Genomic DNA, 14,496 nt, shown 5'->3' on the forward strand with positions numbered 1-14,496 from the left:
TCTGCACGTGCTCTTGGGTCTAAAATAAATCTCTTGTAGGCAGCATATAGGTGGATGTTGGTTTTCTTATCCATTCTGATACTGTCTTTTCATTGGAGCATTTAGACCATTACGTTCAGAGGGATTATTGAAAGATATGAACTTAGTGCCATTGTGTTGCCTACGGTTGGTGTTTCTGGTGATACTCTCTTTCTAGTCTTTGTTGCTCTTGGTCTTTTTGTTTTGATTTTCTCCCCTCAAAGAGTACCTCTTAAAATTTCTTGCAGGGCTGGCTCAGTGGTCACAAACTCCTTTAGTTTATGGTTGTCTGGGAAAGTCTTTATGTCTCTTTCTATTCTGAATGACAGCCTTGCTGGATAAAGAATTCTTAGCTGCATATTTTTCCCACATTGAATACATCCTGCCACTGCTTTCTGGCCTGCCAGATTGTTGTGAACAGATCTGCTGTGAACCTCATCTGTCTTCCCTTGTAAGTTAAGGACTTTTGTACTCTTGCTAGTTCCATGATTCTTTCCTTGTCTGTGTATTTTGTGAATTTGACTGTGACATGACTTAGTGATGGTTGGGTTTTGTTGAATCTAATGGGAGTTCTCTGTGCTTCTTGGACTTTGATGTCTGTGTCCTTCCCCAGATTAGGGAAGTTTTAAGCTATAATTTGCTCACATAAACCTTCTGCCCCTTTTTCTCTTTCTTCATCTTCTGGGACTCCTTGTTACAAATGTTATTCCTCTTTAGTAAGTTGCTGAGTTTTCTAAGTCTTGAATTGCAATCTTTTGCCTTTGTTTCCCTTTCTTTTTTTCTTTTATTCTTATTTTTAAAATTTACATCCAAGTTGTAGCGTATAGTGCCACAATGATCTCAGGACTAGATTCCTTAATGCCCCATACATTGAGTCCATCCTCCCTCCTAGAACCCCTCCAGTAACCCACTGTTTGTTCTCCATATTTAAGAGTCTCTTACGTTTTGTCTCCCTCTCTGTTTTTATATTATTTTTGCTTCCCTTCCCTTATGTTCATCTGTTTTGTATCTTAAAGTCCTCATATGAATGAAGTCATATGATATTTGTGTTTCTCTGACTAATTTCGCTTAGCATAATACCCTCTAGTTCCATCCACATAGTTGCAAATGGCAAGATTTCATTCTTTTTGATTGTCGAGAAATACTCCATTGTGTGTGTGTGTATACACCACAGCTTCTTTATCCATTCATCCATTGATGGACATTTACGCTCTTTCCACTCTTTGGCTATTATTGATAGTGCTGCTATCAACATTGGGGTGAATGTGCCCCTACGAAACAGCATACCTGTATCCCTTGGATAAATACCTAGTAGTGCAATTTCTGAGCCATAGGGTAGTTCTATTTTTAATTGTTTTCCAGAGTGGCTGCACCAGTTTGCATTCCCACCAGCAGTTCAAAAGAGATCCTCTCTCTCTGCATCCTTGCCAACATCTGTTGTTGCCAGAGTTGTTAATGTTAGCCATTCTGGCAGGTGTGAGGTGGTATCTCATTGTGGTTTTGATTTGTATTTCCCTGAAGATGAGTGATGTTGAGCATGTTTTCATGTGTCGGTTGGCCATCTGGATGTGTTCTCTGGAGAAGTGTCTATTCATGTCTTTTGCCCATTTCTTCACTGGATTATTTGTTTTTTGGGGTGTTGCGTTTGATCAGTTCTCTATAGATTTTGGATACTAACCCTTTATCTGATATGTCATTTGCAAATACCTTCTCCCATTCCGTTGGTTGCCTTTTAGTTTTGCTGATTGTTTCCTTCGCTGCACAGAAGTTTTTTTTTATTTTGATGAGGTCCCAATAGCTCATTTTTGCTTTTGTTTCCCTTGCCTCCGGAGATGTGTTGAGTAAGAAATTGCTGTGGCCGAGGTCAAAGAGGTTTTTGCCTGCTCTCTCCTCGAGGTTTTTTTCTCCTTGAGGATTTTGATGGCTTCTTGTCTTACATTTAGGTCTTTCATCCATTTTGAGTTTATTTTTGTGCATGGTGTAAAAAAGTGGTCCAGGTTCATTCTTCTGCATGTCGCTGTCCAGTTTTCCCAGCACCACTTAGTGAAGAGACTGTCTTTATTCCATTGGATATTCTTTCTGCTTCGTCAAAGGTTAGTTAGCCATACGTTTGTGGGTCCATTTTTGGGTTCTCTATTCTGTTCCATTGATCTGAGTGTCTGTTTTTGTGCCAGTACCATACTGTGTTGATGATTAAAGCTTTGTGATACAGCTTGAAGTCCGGGATTGTGATGCCTCCTGCTTTGGTTTTCTTTTTCAGGATTGCTTTGGCTATTCGGGGTCCTTTCTGGTTCCATACAAATTTTAGGATGGTTTGTCCTAGCTCTGTGAAGAATGCTGGTGTTATTTTGATAGGGATTGCATTGAATACATAGGTTGCTTTGGGTAGTAATGATTTTTAACAATATTTGTTCTTCCAATCCAGGAGCATGGAATATTTTTCCATTTTTTTCTGTCTTCTTTAATTTCTTTCATAAATTTTCTATAGTTCAGTGTATATATTTTTCACCTCTTGGTTAGATTTATTCCTAGATATTTTATGGGTGTGGGTGCAATCGTAAATGGAATCGATTCCTTGATTTCTCTTTGTGTTGCCTCATTGTTGGTAAATAGGAATGCCACCGATTTCTGTGCATTGGTTTTATGTCCTGCAACTTTGCTGAATTCATGGACCAGATCTAGCAGTTTTTTGGTGGAATTTTTGGGTTTTCCATATAGAGTATCCTGTCATATGCGAAGAGTGAAAGTTTCATCTCCTCCTGGCTGATTTGGATGCCTTTTATGTCTTCGTGTTGTCTGATTACTGAGGCTAAGACTTCCAATACTGTGTTGAATAACAGTGGCGAGAGTGGACATCCCTGTCTTTTTCCTGACCTTAGGGGGTAAGCTCTCAGTTTTTCACCATTAAGGATATTAGCATTGGGTCTTTTGTATATGGCTTTTATGATCTGGAGGTATGGTCCTTCTATCCCTACTATCTTGAGGGTTCTTATCAAGAAAGCATGCTGTATTTTGCCAAATGCTTTCTCTGCATCTATTGAGAGGATCATATGGCTCCTGTTCTTTCTTTTATTGATGTGATGAATCACATTGATTGTTTTGTGGATATTGAACGAGCCCTGCATCCCAGGTATGAATCCCACTTGGTCGTGGTGAATAATTTTTTTAACGTGTTGTTGGATCCAGTTGGCTAATATCTTGTTGAGCATTTTTGCATCCATGTTCACCAGGAAAATTAGTCAATAGTTCTCCTTTTTTGTGGGGTCTTTGTCTGGTTTTGGAATCAAGGTAATGCTGGCTTCATAGAAAGAGTTTCGAAATTTTCCTTTCATTTCTAATTTTTGGAACAGCTTCAAGAGAATAGGTGTTAACTCTTCCTTAAATGTTTGGTAGAATTCCCCTGGAAAGCCATCTGACCCTGGACTCTTGTTTTGGGGGGAGATTTTTGTATTACTAATTTGATTTCTTTGCTGGTTATGGGTCTGTTCAAATTTTCTATTTCTTCCTGTTTCAGTTTTGGTAATTTATATGTTTCTAGGAATTTGTCCATGTCTTCCAGCGTACCCATTTTATTGGCATATAATTGCTCATAATATTCTCTTATTATTGTTTGCATTTCTGCTGCATTGGTTGTGATCTGTCTTTTTTCCTTCTTGATTTTATTTATTTGGGTCCTTTTTCTTTTTGATCAAAGTGGCTAGTGGTTTATCAATTTTGTTAATTCTTTCAAAGAACCAGTTTCTGGTTTCATTGATCTGTTCTACCGTTTTTTATTTTTTTGTTTTGGCTCCAATAGCATTGTTTTCTGCTCTAACCTTTATTATTTCCCATTTACTACTGTGTTTTGGTTTTATTTGTTGTGGTTTTTCCAGCTCTTTAAGGTGTAAGTTTAGGTTGTATGCCTGAGACCCTTCTTCCCTCTTTAGAAAGGCCTGGATTGCTGTATACTTTCCTCCTATGACCACCTTTGCTGCGTCCCAGAGGTTTGGGGCTGTGGTGTTATCGTTTTCATTGGCTTCCATGTACTTTTAATTTCCTCTTTAACTTCTTGGTTATCCCATTCATTCTTTAGTAGGATGTTCTTTAGCCTCCAAATATTTGTTACCTTTCCAAATTTTCTTGTGGTTGATTTCAAGTTTCATAGCGTTGTGGTCTGAAAATATGCATGGTATCATGTCGATCATTTTGTACTTGTTGAGGGCTGATTTGTGTCCCAGTATGTGATCTGTTCTAGAGAACATTCCATGTGCACTGGAGAAGAATGTATATTCTGCTTCTTTAGGATGAGTGTTCCGAATACACCTGTTACGTCCATCTGGTCCAGTGTGTCATTCAAAGTCATTGTTTCCTTGTTGATTTTCTGATTAGATGATCTGTCCATTGTTGTCAGTGGGGTGTTGAGTTCCCCTACTATTATGGTATTATTATCAATGAGTTTCTTTATGTTTGAGTTTAATTGATTTATATATTTGGGTGTTTCACATTTGGAACATAAATGTTTACAATTGTTAGGTATTCTTGGTGGGTAGAACCCTTCATTATGATGTAATGCCCTTCTTCATCTCTTGTTACAGCCTTTATTTTAAAATATAAATTCTCTGATATATGTATGGCTACACTAGCTTTCTTTTGGCGACCATTAGCACGATAGATGGCTCTCCATCCCTTTACTTTCAATCTGAAGGTGTCTTTAGGTCTAAAGTGTGTCTCTTGTAAATAGCATATATATATGGATCTTGTTTTTTTATCCATTCTGTTACCCATTGTCTTTTTATTGGAGCATTTAGTCCATTGACGTTTAGAGTGATTCCTGAAAGATATGAATTTATTGCCATTATGTTTCTTGTAGAGGTGGAGTGTTTGGTGGTGTTCTCTGGCCCTTTCTAGTCATTGTTGCTTTTGGTTCTATTTATTTATTTATTTATTTATTTATTCATTCATTCATTCATTCATTCATTCATTGATATTATTTTTTCTACCTTTTCTCCCCTCAGAGAGTCCCCCTTCAAATTTCGTGCAGGGCTAGTTTAGTGATCATGAACTCTTTTAATTTTTGTTTGTCTGGGAAACTTTTTACCTCTCCTTCTATTTGAATGCCAGCCTTCCTGGATAAAGAATTCTTGGCTGCATATTTCTCGGATTCAGCACACTGAATATATCCTGCCGCTCCCTTCTGGCCTGCCAAGTTTCTGTGGATAGGTCTGCTACAAACCTGATCTGTCTTCCCTTGTAGGTTAAGGACTTTTTGTCCCTTGCTGCTTTCATGATTCTTTCCTTGCCTGAGTGTTTTGTGAATTTGACTATGATATACCTTGTTGATGGTTGGTTTTTGTTGAATCTAATTGGAGTCCTCTGTGCTTCCTGAATTTTGATGTCTGTGTCTTTCCCAGGTTAGGAAAGTTTTCTTCTATGATTTGTTCACATAAACTCTTCTACCCAAGTTTCTCTCTCCTCATCTTCTGGGACCCCTATGATTCTGATGTTGTTCCTTTTTAGTGAGTCACTGATTTCTCTAATTCTTAAATTGTACCCTTTTGCCTTAGTCTCTCTCTCTTTTTCTGCTTCATTGTTCTCCATAAGTTTCTCTCTATATTGCTGGTTTGCTGCTCTGCTTCATCCATCCCTGCTGCCGTGGCATGCATTGGAGATTGCAGCTCAGTTATAGCATTTTTTAATTATTCCTGAGTAGATTTACTTCTTTTATCTCCGCAGAAAGGAATTCTAATCTATTTTCGACTCCAGCTAGTAGTATTATCGTGATTCTAAATTCTTGTTCTGACATCTTGCTTGTATCTGCGTTGGTTAAGTCCCTGGCTGTCATCTCTTCCTGCTCTTTCTGTTGGGGTGAATTCCTTCATTGTCATTTTGAAGATAGAAAGAAATTAATGAGGTAAACAAAATTTAAAATTAAAAAAATTAAATTAAAACAAATTAAAAACAACACACACGCATACATAAAAATCAAATAAATGATGCAAGATCTAGTTGTGTTTGTGGTCTGGGTATTGAAAGGGGCTTGATAGATTAGAGAGAAAAAAGGGAAAAAGAAAAAAAGGGAAACGTTTGAAAATTTGAGAAAATGAAAACAATGAAATAGAATAAAATGAAATGATAAAAGTAAAATAGAATTTGAAAAATTTATACAAAACTAAAAAATATAGTAGACAAAATTAAAGAAAAATATTTTTAATAAAATTGAAAATAAAAAGAAATTTTTTTCTCTTCCTATATTCGAGAAAAAGACAAAAAGAAAAGAAAATTGAATAGATGGGCCAGCAAACAGACTGTAATATGATTGAAATTACATCGTTTTCCCCTAGAAGTCAAACTACGAAGCACTTTTTAGTTTGTAAACTAAGCAGGTGGAGAGACTTGTGGTTCTTAAAGAGTGAGGTTGACCCATTTGGGTGGGGCTTGGTTTAATGGCTCTGTTCTCCACTAGGTGGCGCTGCTTAGCTTACTGGTGTGGATTGTTGTGGCGCTTGTAGGTGTGTATGCGCATGCACAGCAGGGGTGAAAATGGCATCACCCAGGTACCCAGTCTCTAGTATCAGAACTCTTTTCTCCCCAGTCAGCAATCGTTGAGTTGTGTGGTCCAGGTTGTGCAGATTGTTGTGTTAATCCTCAAGTAAGATTTCTAGGTGTGCAGGGTGGTTTAGTGTTGATCTGGCTGTATTTTATGGATGTGAGACACAAAAAACTTGCATGCTGTTCCACCACTCTGGATCCTCCTCTGTTTCCCTCTTTTTTTTTTTGTTTCATGAATTTCCATAATTTTATCTTCTGTATCCCTGATTCACTGTTCTGCTTCATCCATCCTCACCATCATAGCATCCATTTGAAATTGCATCTCAGTTACAGCATTTTTCATTTTGAACTGACTAGATATTAGTTATTTTATCTCTGCAGAAAGGGATTCTCTGGTGTCTTCTATGCTTTCTTCAACCCTAGCTAAATCGTGGTTTTAAATTCTAACTCAGATTTCTTACTTATGTCTGTGTTGATTAAATCCCTGCGTGTCCTTTCATCTAACTTTTGGGGTGAATTCCTCCATCTTGTCATTTTGGAGGAAGAAAAAAGTAATAAAATAAAGAATAAAAATTTGAAAATTAAAAACAAAAGAAAAAATCAAATAAAGGAAGCTAGATTCTAAGTATGTTCTGATCTGCTTTTTGAGAGAATCTTGATAGAAAAGGAAAAAGAAGTTAAAATTTTGTTTAAATTTAAATAATAAAATAGAGTAAAGTAGAATAGAATAAAAAAATTTGCTCTTCCTGTATTCAAGAAAGACAACGTAAAGAATGATAAAAGAAAATAACATAAAGTAAAACAGAAGCAGAGAAAAAAACAGATAAACAAGGAAACAAAATGAAACCCAAGTGAAGCTAGATCCGGTTTCCCTTAGAACTACAACTTTGAAGCACACCGTACTGTGTAGAGTAAGTGGGTGGAAAGGATTTGTACTGGCCTTCTAGGGGATATGCCTGGAGGGCGCAGGTGGGTAATGGTCCGTGTAACAGTTCCATTTTTCACTTGGTGGCACTGCCTGGCTCACTGGACTGAATCAGTGTGAGTGTGCTAGAGGTGAAAATGGCTTCACCCTGCTCTCTTGTCTCTGGCGTGGGAATTTTGCACCATCACAGATATGTGATCAAGCACAACTTCCTTTGTCTCAGGCCTCTGTCCACTCCCCACCTCTACCCTGTACATGCCCAAGCTGTCTGCCTGCCAGGTGGCACCTCCCTCCTTATCTCCAATGGGTCTGGTTTTCAAAACCCCACAACTCAGAGACCCCAGGTCTTGGACCTGTGCTGATTTTATGGGGGAAGGTCTTGCAGAGCAATGGCCAGGTATCAACTTGTCCCAGAAAATGTGTGCATGGTAGCAAAGTGACAGAGGCTCAGAGTTTACGGTAAATCACAACACACAACTGGTGCCAGGTTTTGCTGCAATCAGCTGTTCTCTTTGGCCCAATATCAGTAAACATGGCAGCTCTCTGGGACCCGCTGGGACGTTTGCCCACGGGAGGCTGATTGCCACTACCATACACACTCCAACCAGGGAAACTGCTTCTCCCCATATGGCACACAGGTCCCTCAGACCATGATGCCTTCTCTCAGGGATTTACTTTGCTTCCTCCTGGAGCACCACCAGGCACTGAGCACTGAAACATCAGTTTCTGCACTAGACTGTTTATAGAAAACTGGAAGTACTGCAACCCTCTGCCTTTTTCCCATCAATGGTTTTGAGGAACAGATTTCTTATCCAGTCCACTGTGAGTGGTTTCATTCTTTCTCACATTCTCTCCAGCTACTTTCAGGGGGAGTGCTTTTCTTGCATGACTCTAATGTGCGAAACTCCCCTTTTCTCTTTCTTTCTCTATCCTCTGTCTATAAAATCATCTCCCTACCCTCCGCACAACCTTGGCTTTTCTCACCCCCAATGCAGCTCTCCACACCATATTCCTTTCAGGTCTCTTGCTCAAATTGTGCAGATTTTCGTGTTAATCCTCAGATCAATTTCCTAGGTGTTCAAATGGTTTGATGCTGAACTAGCTGTGTTTCAGGGACAAGACAGGCTCAGGGTCCCCATACTACTCCACCATCTGAACTCCACTCTTGAGAGCGAGAATCCCAAGCAGACTCCACACCCAGAAAGAGCCCAAGGTGGGGCTTGATCTCACAAATGTGAGATCATGACCAGAGCTGAAATTAAATGAAGACACTTAAGTGACTGAGCCAACAAGGCACCCCTAGAGATCCACATGAAAGAGAGCATACACACAATGCTGGCAAGCTGCTGTTGGCCATGGGCTGCTTGCTGCACCAGGGATTCAGCCTGGAGGTGTTGGTTCTTCTCCATGTGAACTGCTTTTTCATGGCTGGTTGGGCTTCCTCACATATGGCAGCTAAGTTGCAGGAATGTGCATCTCGAGAGACTACGGAAGGGGTGCGAAGTATCTTTATGACACAGTGCCACCACTCTCAGAGTCCCAGCATGCTCAGATTCACGAGAAGGGAATGTATACAGCACTGCTTGCTGGAAGGAGTACAAGTTCACATAGAATGAAGGCCATATGGCATGGAAGACGTTTCCACCATCTTTGAAAATACAATCTGATACACAAGATGAAGCAAATTAGCAAACCCTTTCTGTGTCCAGATATAGATGAATGTTCTCAAAGCCCCCAACCGTGTGGTGCCAACTCAGCCTGCAAAAACCTGCAGGGGAGATACAAGTGCAGCTGCTTGCCTGGTTTCTCTTCTCCCACTGGAAATGACTGGACCCCGGAAAAGCCGGGTCATTTCTCATGCACAGGTAATGCTCTCAGGCATGGGTCTTGGGTGGACAGTGACCACTAGTGGGCAGTGTCTCTCACCTTAGCCACACAATCTTTGGTCTGCTCACTCTCCTCCACTGCTCCTTAGACATCGATGAATGCCTCTCCGATGGGGTCTGCCCAGAGCATGCTGAGTGTATCAACTCCTTGGGAAGCTACAATTGCAGCTGCCAGGTTGGATTCATCTCTCACAACTCGATCTGTGAAGGTATAGACGACCTGCTTTTCTTTATGTAGCTACTCAATTAATTAACAACCACCTCACTTGATGGTCCTGTGAGGTTAGAGACTATATTCTTCATTTTGGGGGTGAGAAAATTAAGGCTCAGACCATTGAAGTAACTTCCCCCAAAATATGCAGCTATTAAGTAGAAGAGCCAGGATTGGAACTCCAGTCAAGGGTCTACTCTGAGTGCAGCAGTGGGTCAGGCAATACTTGAGAGCAATGGCGGGGGAGGTAGGGGGGTGCTGTGTCCCATGAGCAATAACTTTCAAGGGGGATGCTGGAAATTCCTGGAAACATTTTTGATTGTCACAACTGGTGGTGGCGATGGGCTCCTCTTGTCTAGTGAGGAGAGGCCACAGATGCTGCTAAACACCTTACAATGCACGGAACAGCTTCCCTACAACCAAAAATAATCTGGTCCCAGATGTCTTTAGTTCTGGGACAGAGAAACTGCGTGATAGGGTGAGCTCAGACTCAAAATTCAGAACTATTTCCTATCATGTTTTTGGTTCAAGACCTCAGGGTTACCCTCAACCCCTACCCCATGCCTTACATACTAAATCAGTCATCATAGCTTGGGGAATTTACCTGCTAAATACGTCTTGAATCTCTCCATTCTTCCTCATGCTTGGTTCGGGCTTCATCATTAGTTTAGCAGCATCCTCCCTGGGCTTGTCCCTCCTCCATTCTGGTCCCCTCGAATCCATCCTTCCAAACTGCAGCCAGAATTTGCTCACAAGAAGCAAGGGCTCCATCTCCCTGCATCTGGTTGAGAACTATTGTTCTCCATGCTCGTTTGTAAGGAAGGTGACACCATCAAGCAAGGCATGGAGTGATCCAGCCCTTATCACATCCCCTGGGCTTGGAGTCAGAGATATTTGAGGTCCTCCCTGATTTTTCTGATACATTTGTAGCAGTAGCTATTGCTGAAAAACAGATCACCCTGAAAGTCAGTGGCTAGAGACAAGCACCATATACATGGTTTCTGTTCTGTGCATTGGAAATTTAGGTTGGGCTCTGCTGGTCACTTGCTTGCGTCTGTACTGGGCTTGTTCGTGTGTCTGTGGTCAGCTGTGAGTCAGCTTGCTCATCTCGGCTGGGCTGCCTCACGTGTCGGGGGCTCCTGTGGGATGATCCATCTCTCTTCCACCTTGTCTCTCCTTCTTCATTAGGTGAGTCTAGGGCTTGTTCATGTGGCAGAAGCAAGCGGCTTAAAGAATGAGCAGAAGCAAATAAGTCTCTAGAAATCTAAGACTTGGAACTGGCACGACATCATTTCTACTGTGTTCTTTTGGCCAGTGAAAGTCATAGGCCAGATTCAAGCTGGATTCGAGGTGTGGGGAAACAAGCTCCCATCATAGAGGAGGAGTGGCAAAGTCACACTGCACCGCACCATCTGCATCCCATGGTGTGGGTGCAGGGAGGAGTAAAGGAGCACAGCCATTCTATGTTCATCTGTCTTGGAGCTATTCACCGCCCTCCACTTCTTTATTTTGGGCCAGAACTTATTCTCATGGCCAAACCTCAGTGCAAGGGAGATGAGGAGTAAGGGGAGAACATGCACAGTGAATCTCTGTTTGCAGTCTCCTATTCTCATTTCTTCATCTGCTTTGTCTTGGGTTTTCATCTCCACTGACCAGACGTGGATGAATGTGCCGACCCCGCAACTTGCCCGGAGCACGCAACTTGTCACAACAGTCCTGGAAGCTACTCTTGTGTCTGCAACCTAGGATTTGAATCCAGCAGTGGAAACATGAGCTTGCAGGGCCCAGGAGACATATGTGAAGGTCGGTGGGAAGGGTTTGTTAGGGAACCTGGTCCAAGTCTGCATGCAAAGACAACAGTGGTGGGTGAGGGGTCAGGATGTCTGGGCTGAGCTCAAGGACCTCATCTGCTAAGCTGATGCCAAAAATTGCTCATCCATTCACTCATGCACTCATTCAACAAATACTTCCTGAGCACCTACTATATGCCAGGCACTCTTCTAGAGCTGGTGGATACAGCACCAAATAACATAGGCAAAACGATTTGTTCTCCTAGAACTCATCATCTAGGGTTAAGGGAGATAGAGAGCAAAATAAATGCATGGCCATATGTGTGCCAGGAGTATCTGAAAGAAATAAAGATAAATAAGGCAGGAAAGGTGCATAGGCAGCATGGGAGTAGGGGTCAACTTTTAGTAGAGTGAGTAGTAAGGAAAGGCCACACTGAAAAGTTGGTATTTGAGAAAAGATGTGAAGGATATGAGGGAGTGAGATATTGGGTATCTGGGGAAGGGTGTTCCAGGAGGAGGGAACCGCAGATACAAAGGTCTGGTGGCAGGATCGCAGCCAAGGTGCTAAGCTCTTCCGGACATGTACTCATTGTCTGCCCAACAACCTGATGGTATTAGTGGTGTTTTATGCCCATTTCATAGATGAGGAACCTGAGCCTCCATCGCGGTAAAACAACTCTTCCACGGTCAAATAGCTAGGAAGTAGGGGAGTCAGGATCTGAACTGGCCATCATTGACTTGAGTCCAAATTTCCAGACTCTGACTCAAGACCACCTGGGAAGGTGTCATCTAAGAAGTCCAGAACCAGACTGAACCTGATTTTAAATCCTGGTGTGCCTTTCACAGGCTGTGTGACTCTGCACAATTGTAACGCCTCAGTTTCCTCATCAGAAAAGTGGAAGTAATGTTAGTGTGCACCTCACAGGGCTGCCGTGAGCATTCCTCGAGCAGGTGCATGTAAGGGATCTTCCTCAGTGTCTGTCACAAAAACTCAACATATTAGCAGTTAATTTTTTATTTTCGCTAACAAGTACTTACCTCATACTTGTTATTCTCCAGACTCTGCTCTGAGTCCTTCACAGATGACACCTTATTCAATGCTCCAAACAACCCTATGGGGGAAGAACTATTATTATCCTATCTGACAGATGCGGGCACTGAGACACACAGAGGTGAACTCTCTTGCCCAGTGCATTGTCAGCTCAGGGCCACCAGAACAAAACGCTGCAGACAGGGTGGTTTCAACATTGAGATCTATTTTCCCTCCATTGTGGAGGCTGGAAGTCTGAGACCACAGCTGGGTTCTGGAGAGGGCTGTCCTCCTTGCTTCCAGATGACTGCCTTCATTCTGGGTCCTCATGGACAGTGAGCTCTGGTGTCTCTTTCTTTGTTTTAAGGGTACCAGTCCCATTTATATATGTTTATTTATTTTTGAGAGTGGGAGAGAGAGAGAGAGAGCATGCAGAAGATGTAGAGAGATAGGGAGAGAGAGAGGAAGAGAGTGGGAGAGAGAGAATCCCAAGCAGGGCTCGAACTCACCAGCTGTGAGATCATGACCTGAACAGAAACCAAGAGTTGTATGCTCAATTGACTGAGCCACCCAGATGCTCCAGGGCACGAATCCCATCTTAAGACCTCATCAACCTAATCATCTTGTGAACGCCTTTTGTCCAGATACCATCTCACCGTGTGGGGAATGTAACATATCAATCTGGGGGCACATATTTCAGTCCACAGCACCCAGTAACACACAGTCTATAGGGCCAGAGCCAAGCTTTGAGCCCAGGCTGTCCATGCTTTGCACCCCTCCACTTGGATGCCTCTCAGTCATTATTATTATTACTGATAACATAGTATTTCTTAGGGGGAGGAATTGAGACTTATCAAGGAACGGGGGCCAGGGAGTTCAAGGCTGAGGGAGCAAACAGTGAGACTTCCTGGACCTACAGGTAATCAGTGAATCTGGATCAGGAATTACTAAGGGGTTAGCAAGGAAAGATGAGTTAGGTGAGCTTAGGTGAGTCCAAACTCGCAGAGTCTCATGTGTTCTAAAGAGGAGTTTGGATTTTATCCCGAAGCGTGGAGAGCCTCATCAAAAGATTTGTGTGGGTCACATCCTGGCTCTTTGCACTTCCTTTCAGCAGTGTTTAAGAGGGTGTGAGCAGAGCCAGGGAGACCTGCTGGCTTTAGTCAGGATGGGGCTGTGCACTGCCATGGCCTCAGCATCCTTTATCCTTTTGACTCAGCCTAGTTTTCTGCTTAGATGTGGACGAATGTGCCAGGAACTCAACTCTTTGTGGCCTCAGCTCAGTGTGTACCAACACCCTGGGGGAATACCATTGCTCCTGCCTGCCTGAGTTCTTTTTCACCTTTCTGCTTGTTCATGACTCTGTGGGTTGACTGCATGGTTTGGGGGGGGGGGGGTGGTGGTGACAATAGGATTGCTGGGAGGTCCAAAATGGCCTCACTTACATGGCTGGTAGTTGGTGCTGGTCTCTGGGTGGGAGCTCAACTGGGCCCCTTGGTTTCCCTCAGGGGCTCTTCCTCATGGTTGCTTGGGCTTCCTGGGAACATGGCAGCTGGTTTGCAGGAAAGGAAGCTGCAAGAGGAAGAAAGCAGAAACTGTGGGTTCTTGTAAGGCGTGGGCTTGGAAGTGCCAGAATGTTCCTTCTGTTCTGTTCTCCTGGTCACAGTCATGGGGCCAGCCAACAGGCAAACGAAGGGGAAATCGACTCCCCAAATCGCTGGGCAAGCAACAAGTACACACAGGAAATGAAAGAATTGGTGGGGGTCATCTTTGGAGGATCTAACATACTGCAGAGCACATTTTATATTCTTCAACCCCCTGGGGAAATGCACGCTTCTTGTCATTACACATGTTGTATTTCTTTTCACCTTGATGTTCACCAGCTACTGACATTCTTGTAGGCAGAACAATAGTGAGGCAAATTTGAAAGGAACCTCAGAGGTAGATTAATACAGCACTGTGGGTTCTTCGGAATCTCTTCAGAGCCCCTGTTTCGGTCAGATTATCATCTCTCTTATTTGTCTTACCTCCTAAATAGGTTTCACTTTGCAGGAAGTGAAAGCTTTCTTCAGCCAAAAAGTTTTGAAAATCATATGCCTAGTCCGGTTCCA

At 42.4% G+C, this 14,496-nt stretch overlaps 1 protein-coding gene across 10 annotated transcripts in view; it reads left to right on the top strand.

The window, feature by feature from the left end:
• The window catches only part of ADGRE1 (adhesion G protein-coupled receptor E1), an 88,394-nt gene that overhangs the window by 49,378 nt on the left and 24,520 nt on the right, over positions 1 to 14,496 (top strand). For 9 of the 10 annotated variants that reach the window (XM_081791455.1, XM_081791454.1, XM_078443475.2 and 6 more), the window contains 3 exons: positions 9,181 to 9,336; positions 9,447 to 9,566; positions 11,225 to 11,371. In XM_081791455.1, the coding sequence (XP_081647581.1) occupies positions 9,181 to 9,336; positions 9,447 to 9,566; positions 11,225 to 11,371 (423 nt within the window). The remainder of the gene's footprint in view (positions 1 to 9,180; positions 9,337 to 9,446; positions 9,567 to 11,224; positions 11,372 to 14,496) is intronic. The other variant, XM_081791451.1, reaches the window with a different exon arrangement.

This window comes from Panthera onca, chromosome A2 (genome assembly GCF_046562875.1).
Source record: "Panthera onca isolate mPanOnc1 chromosome A2, mPanOnc1 haplotype 2, whole genome shotgun sequence".
Lineage (NCBI taxonomy): Eukaryota > Metazoa > Chordata > Mammalia > Carnivora > Felidae > Panthera > Panthera onca.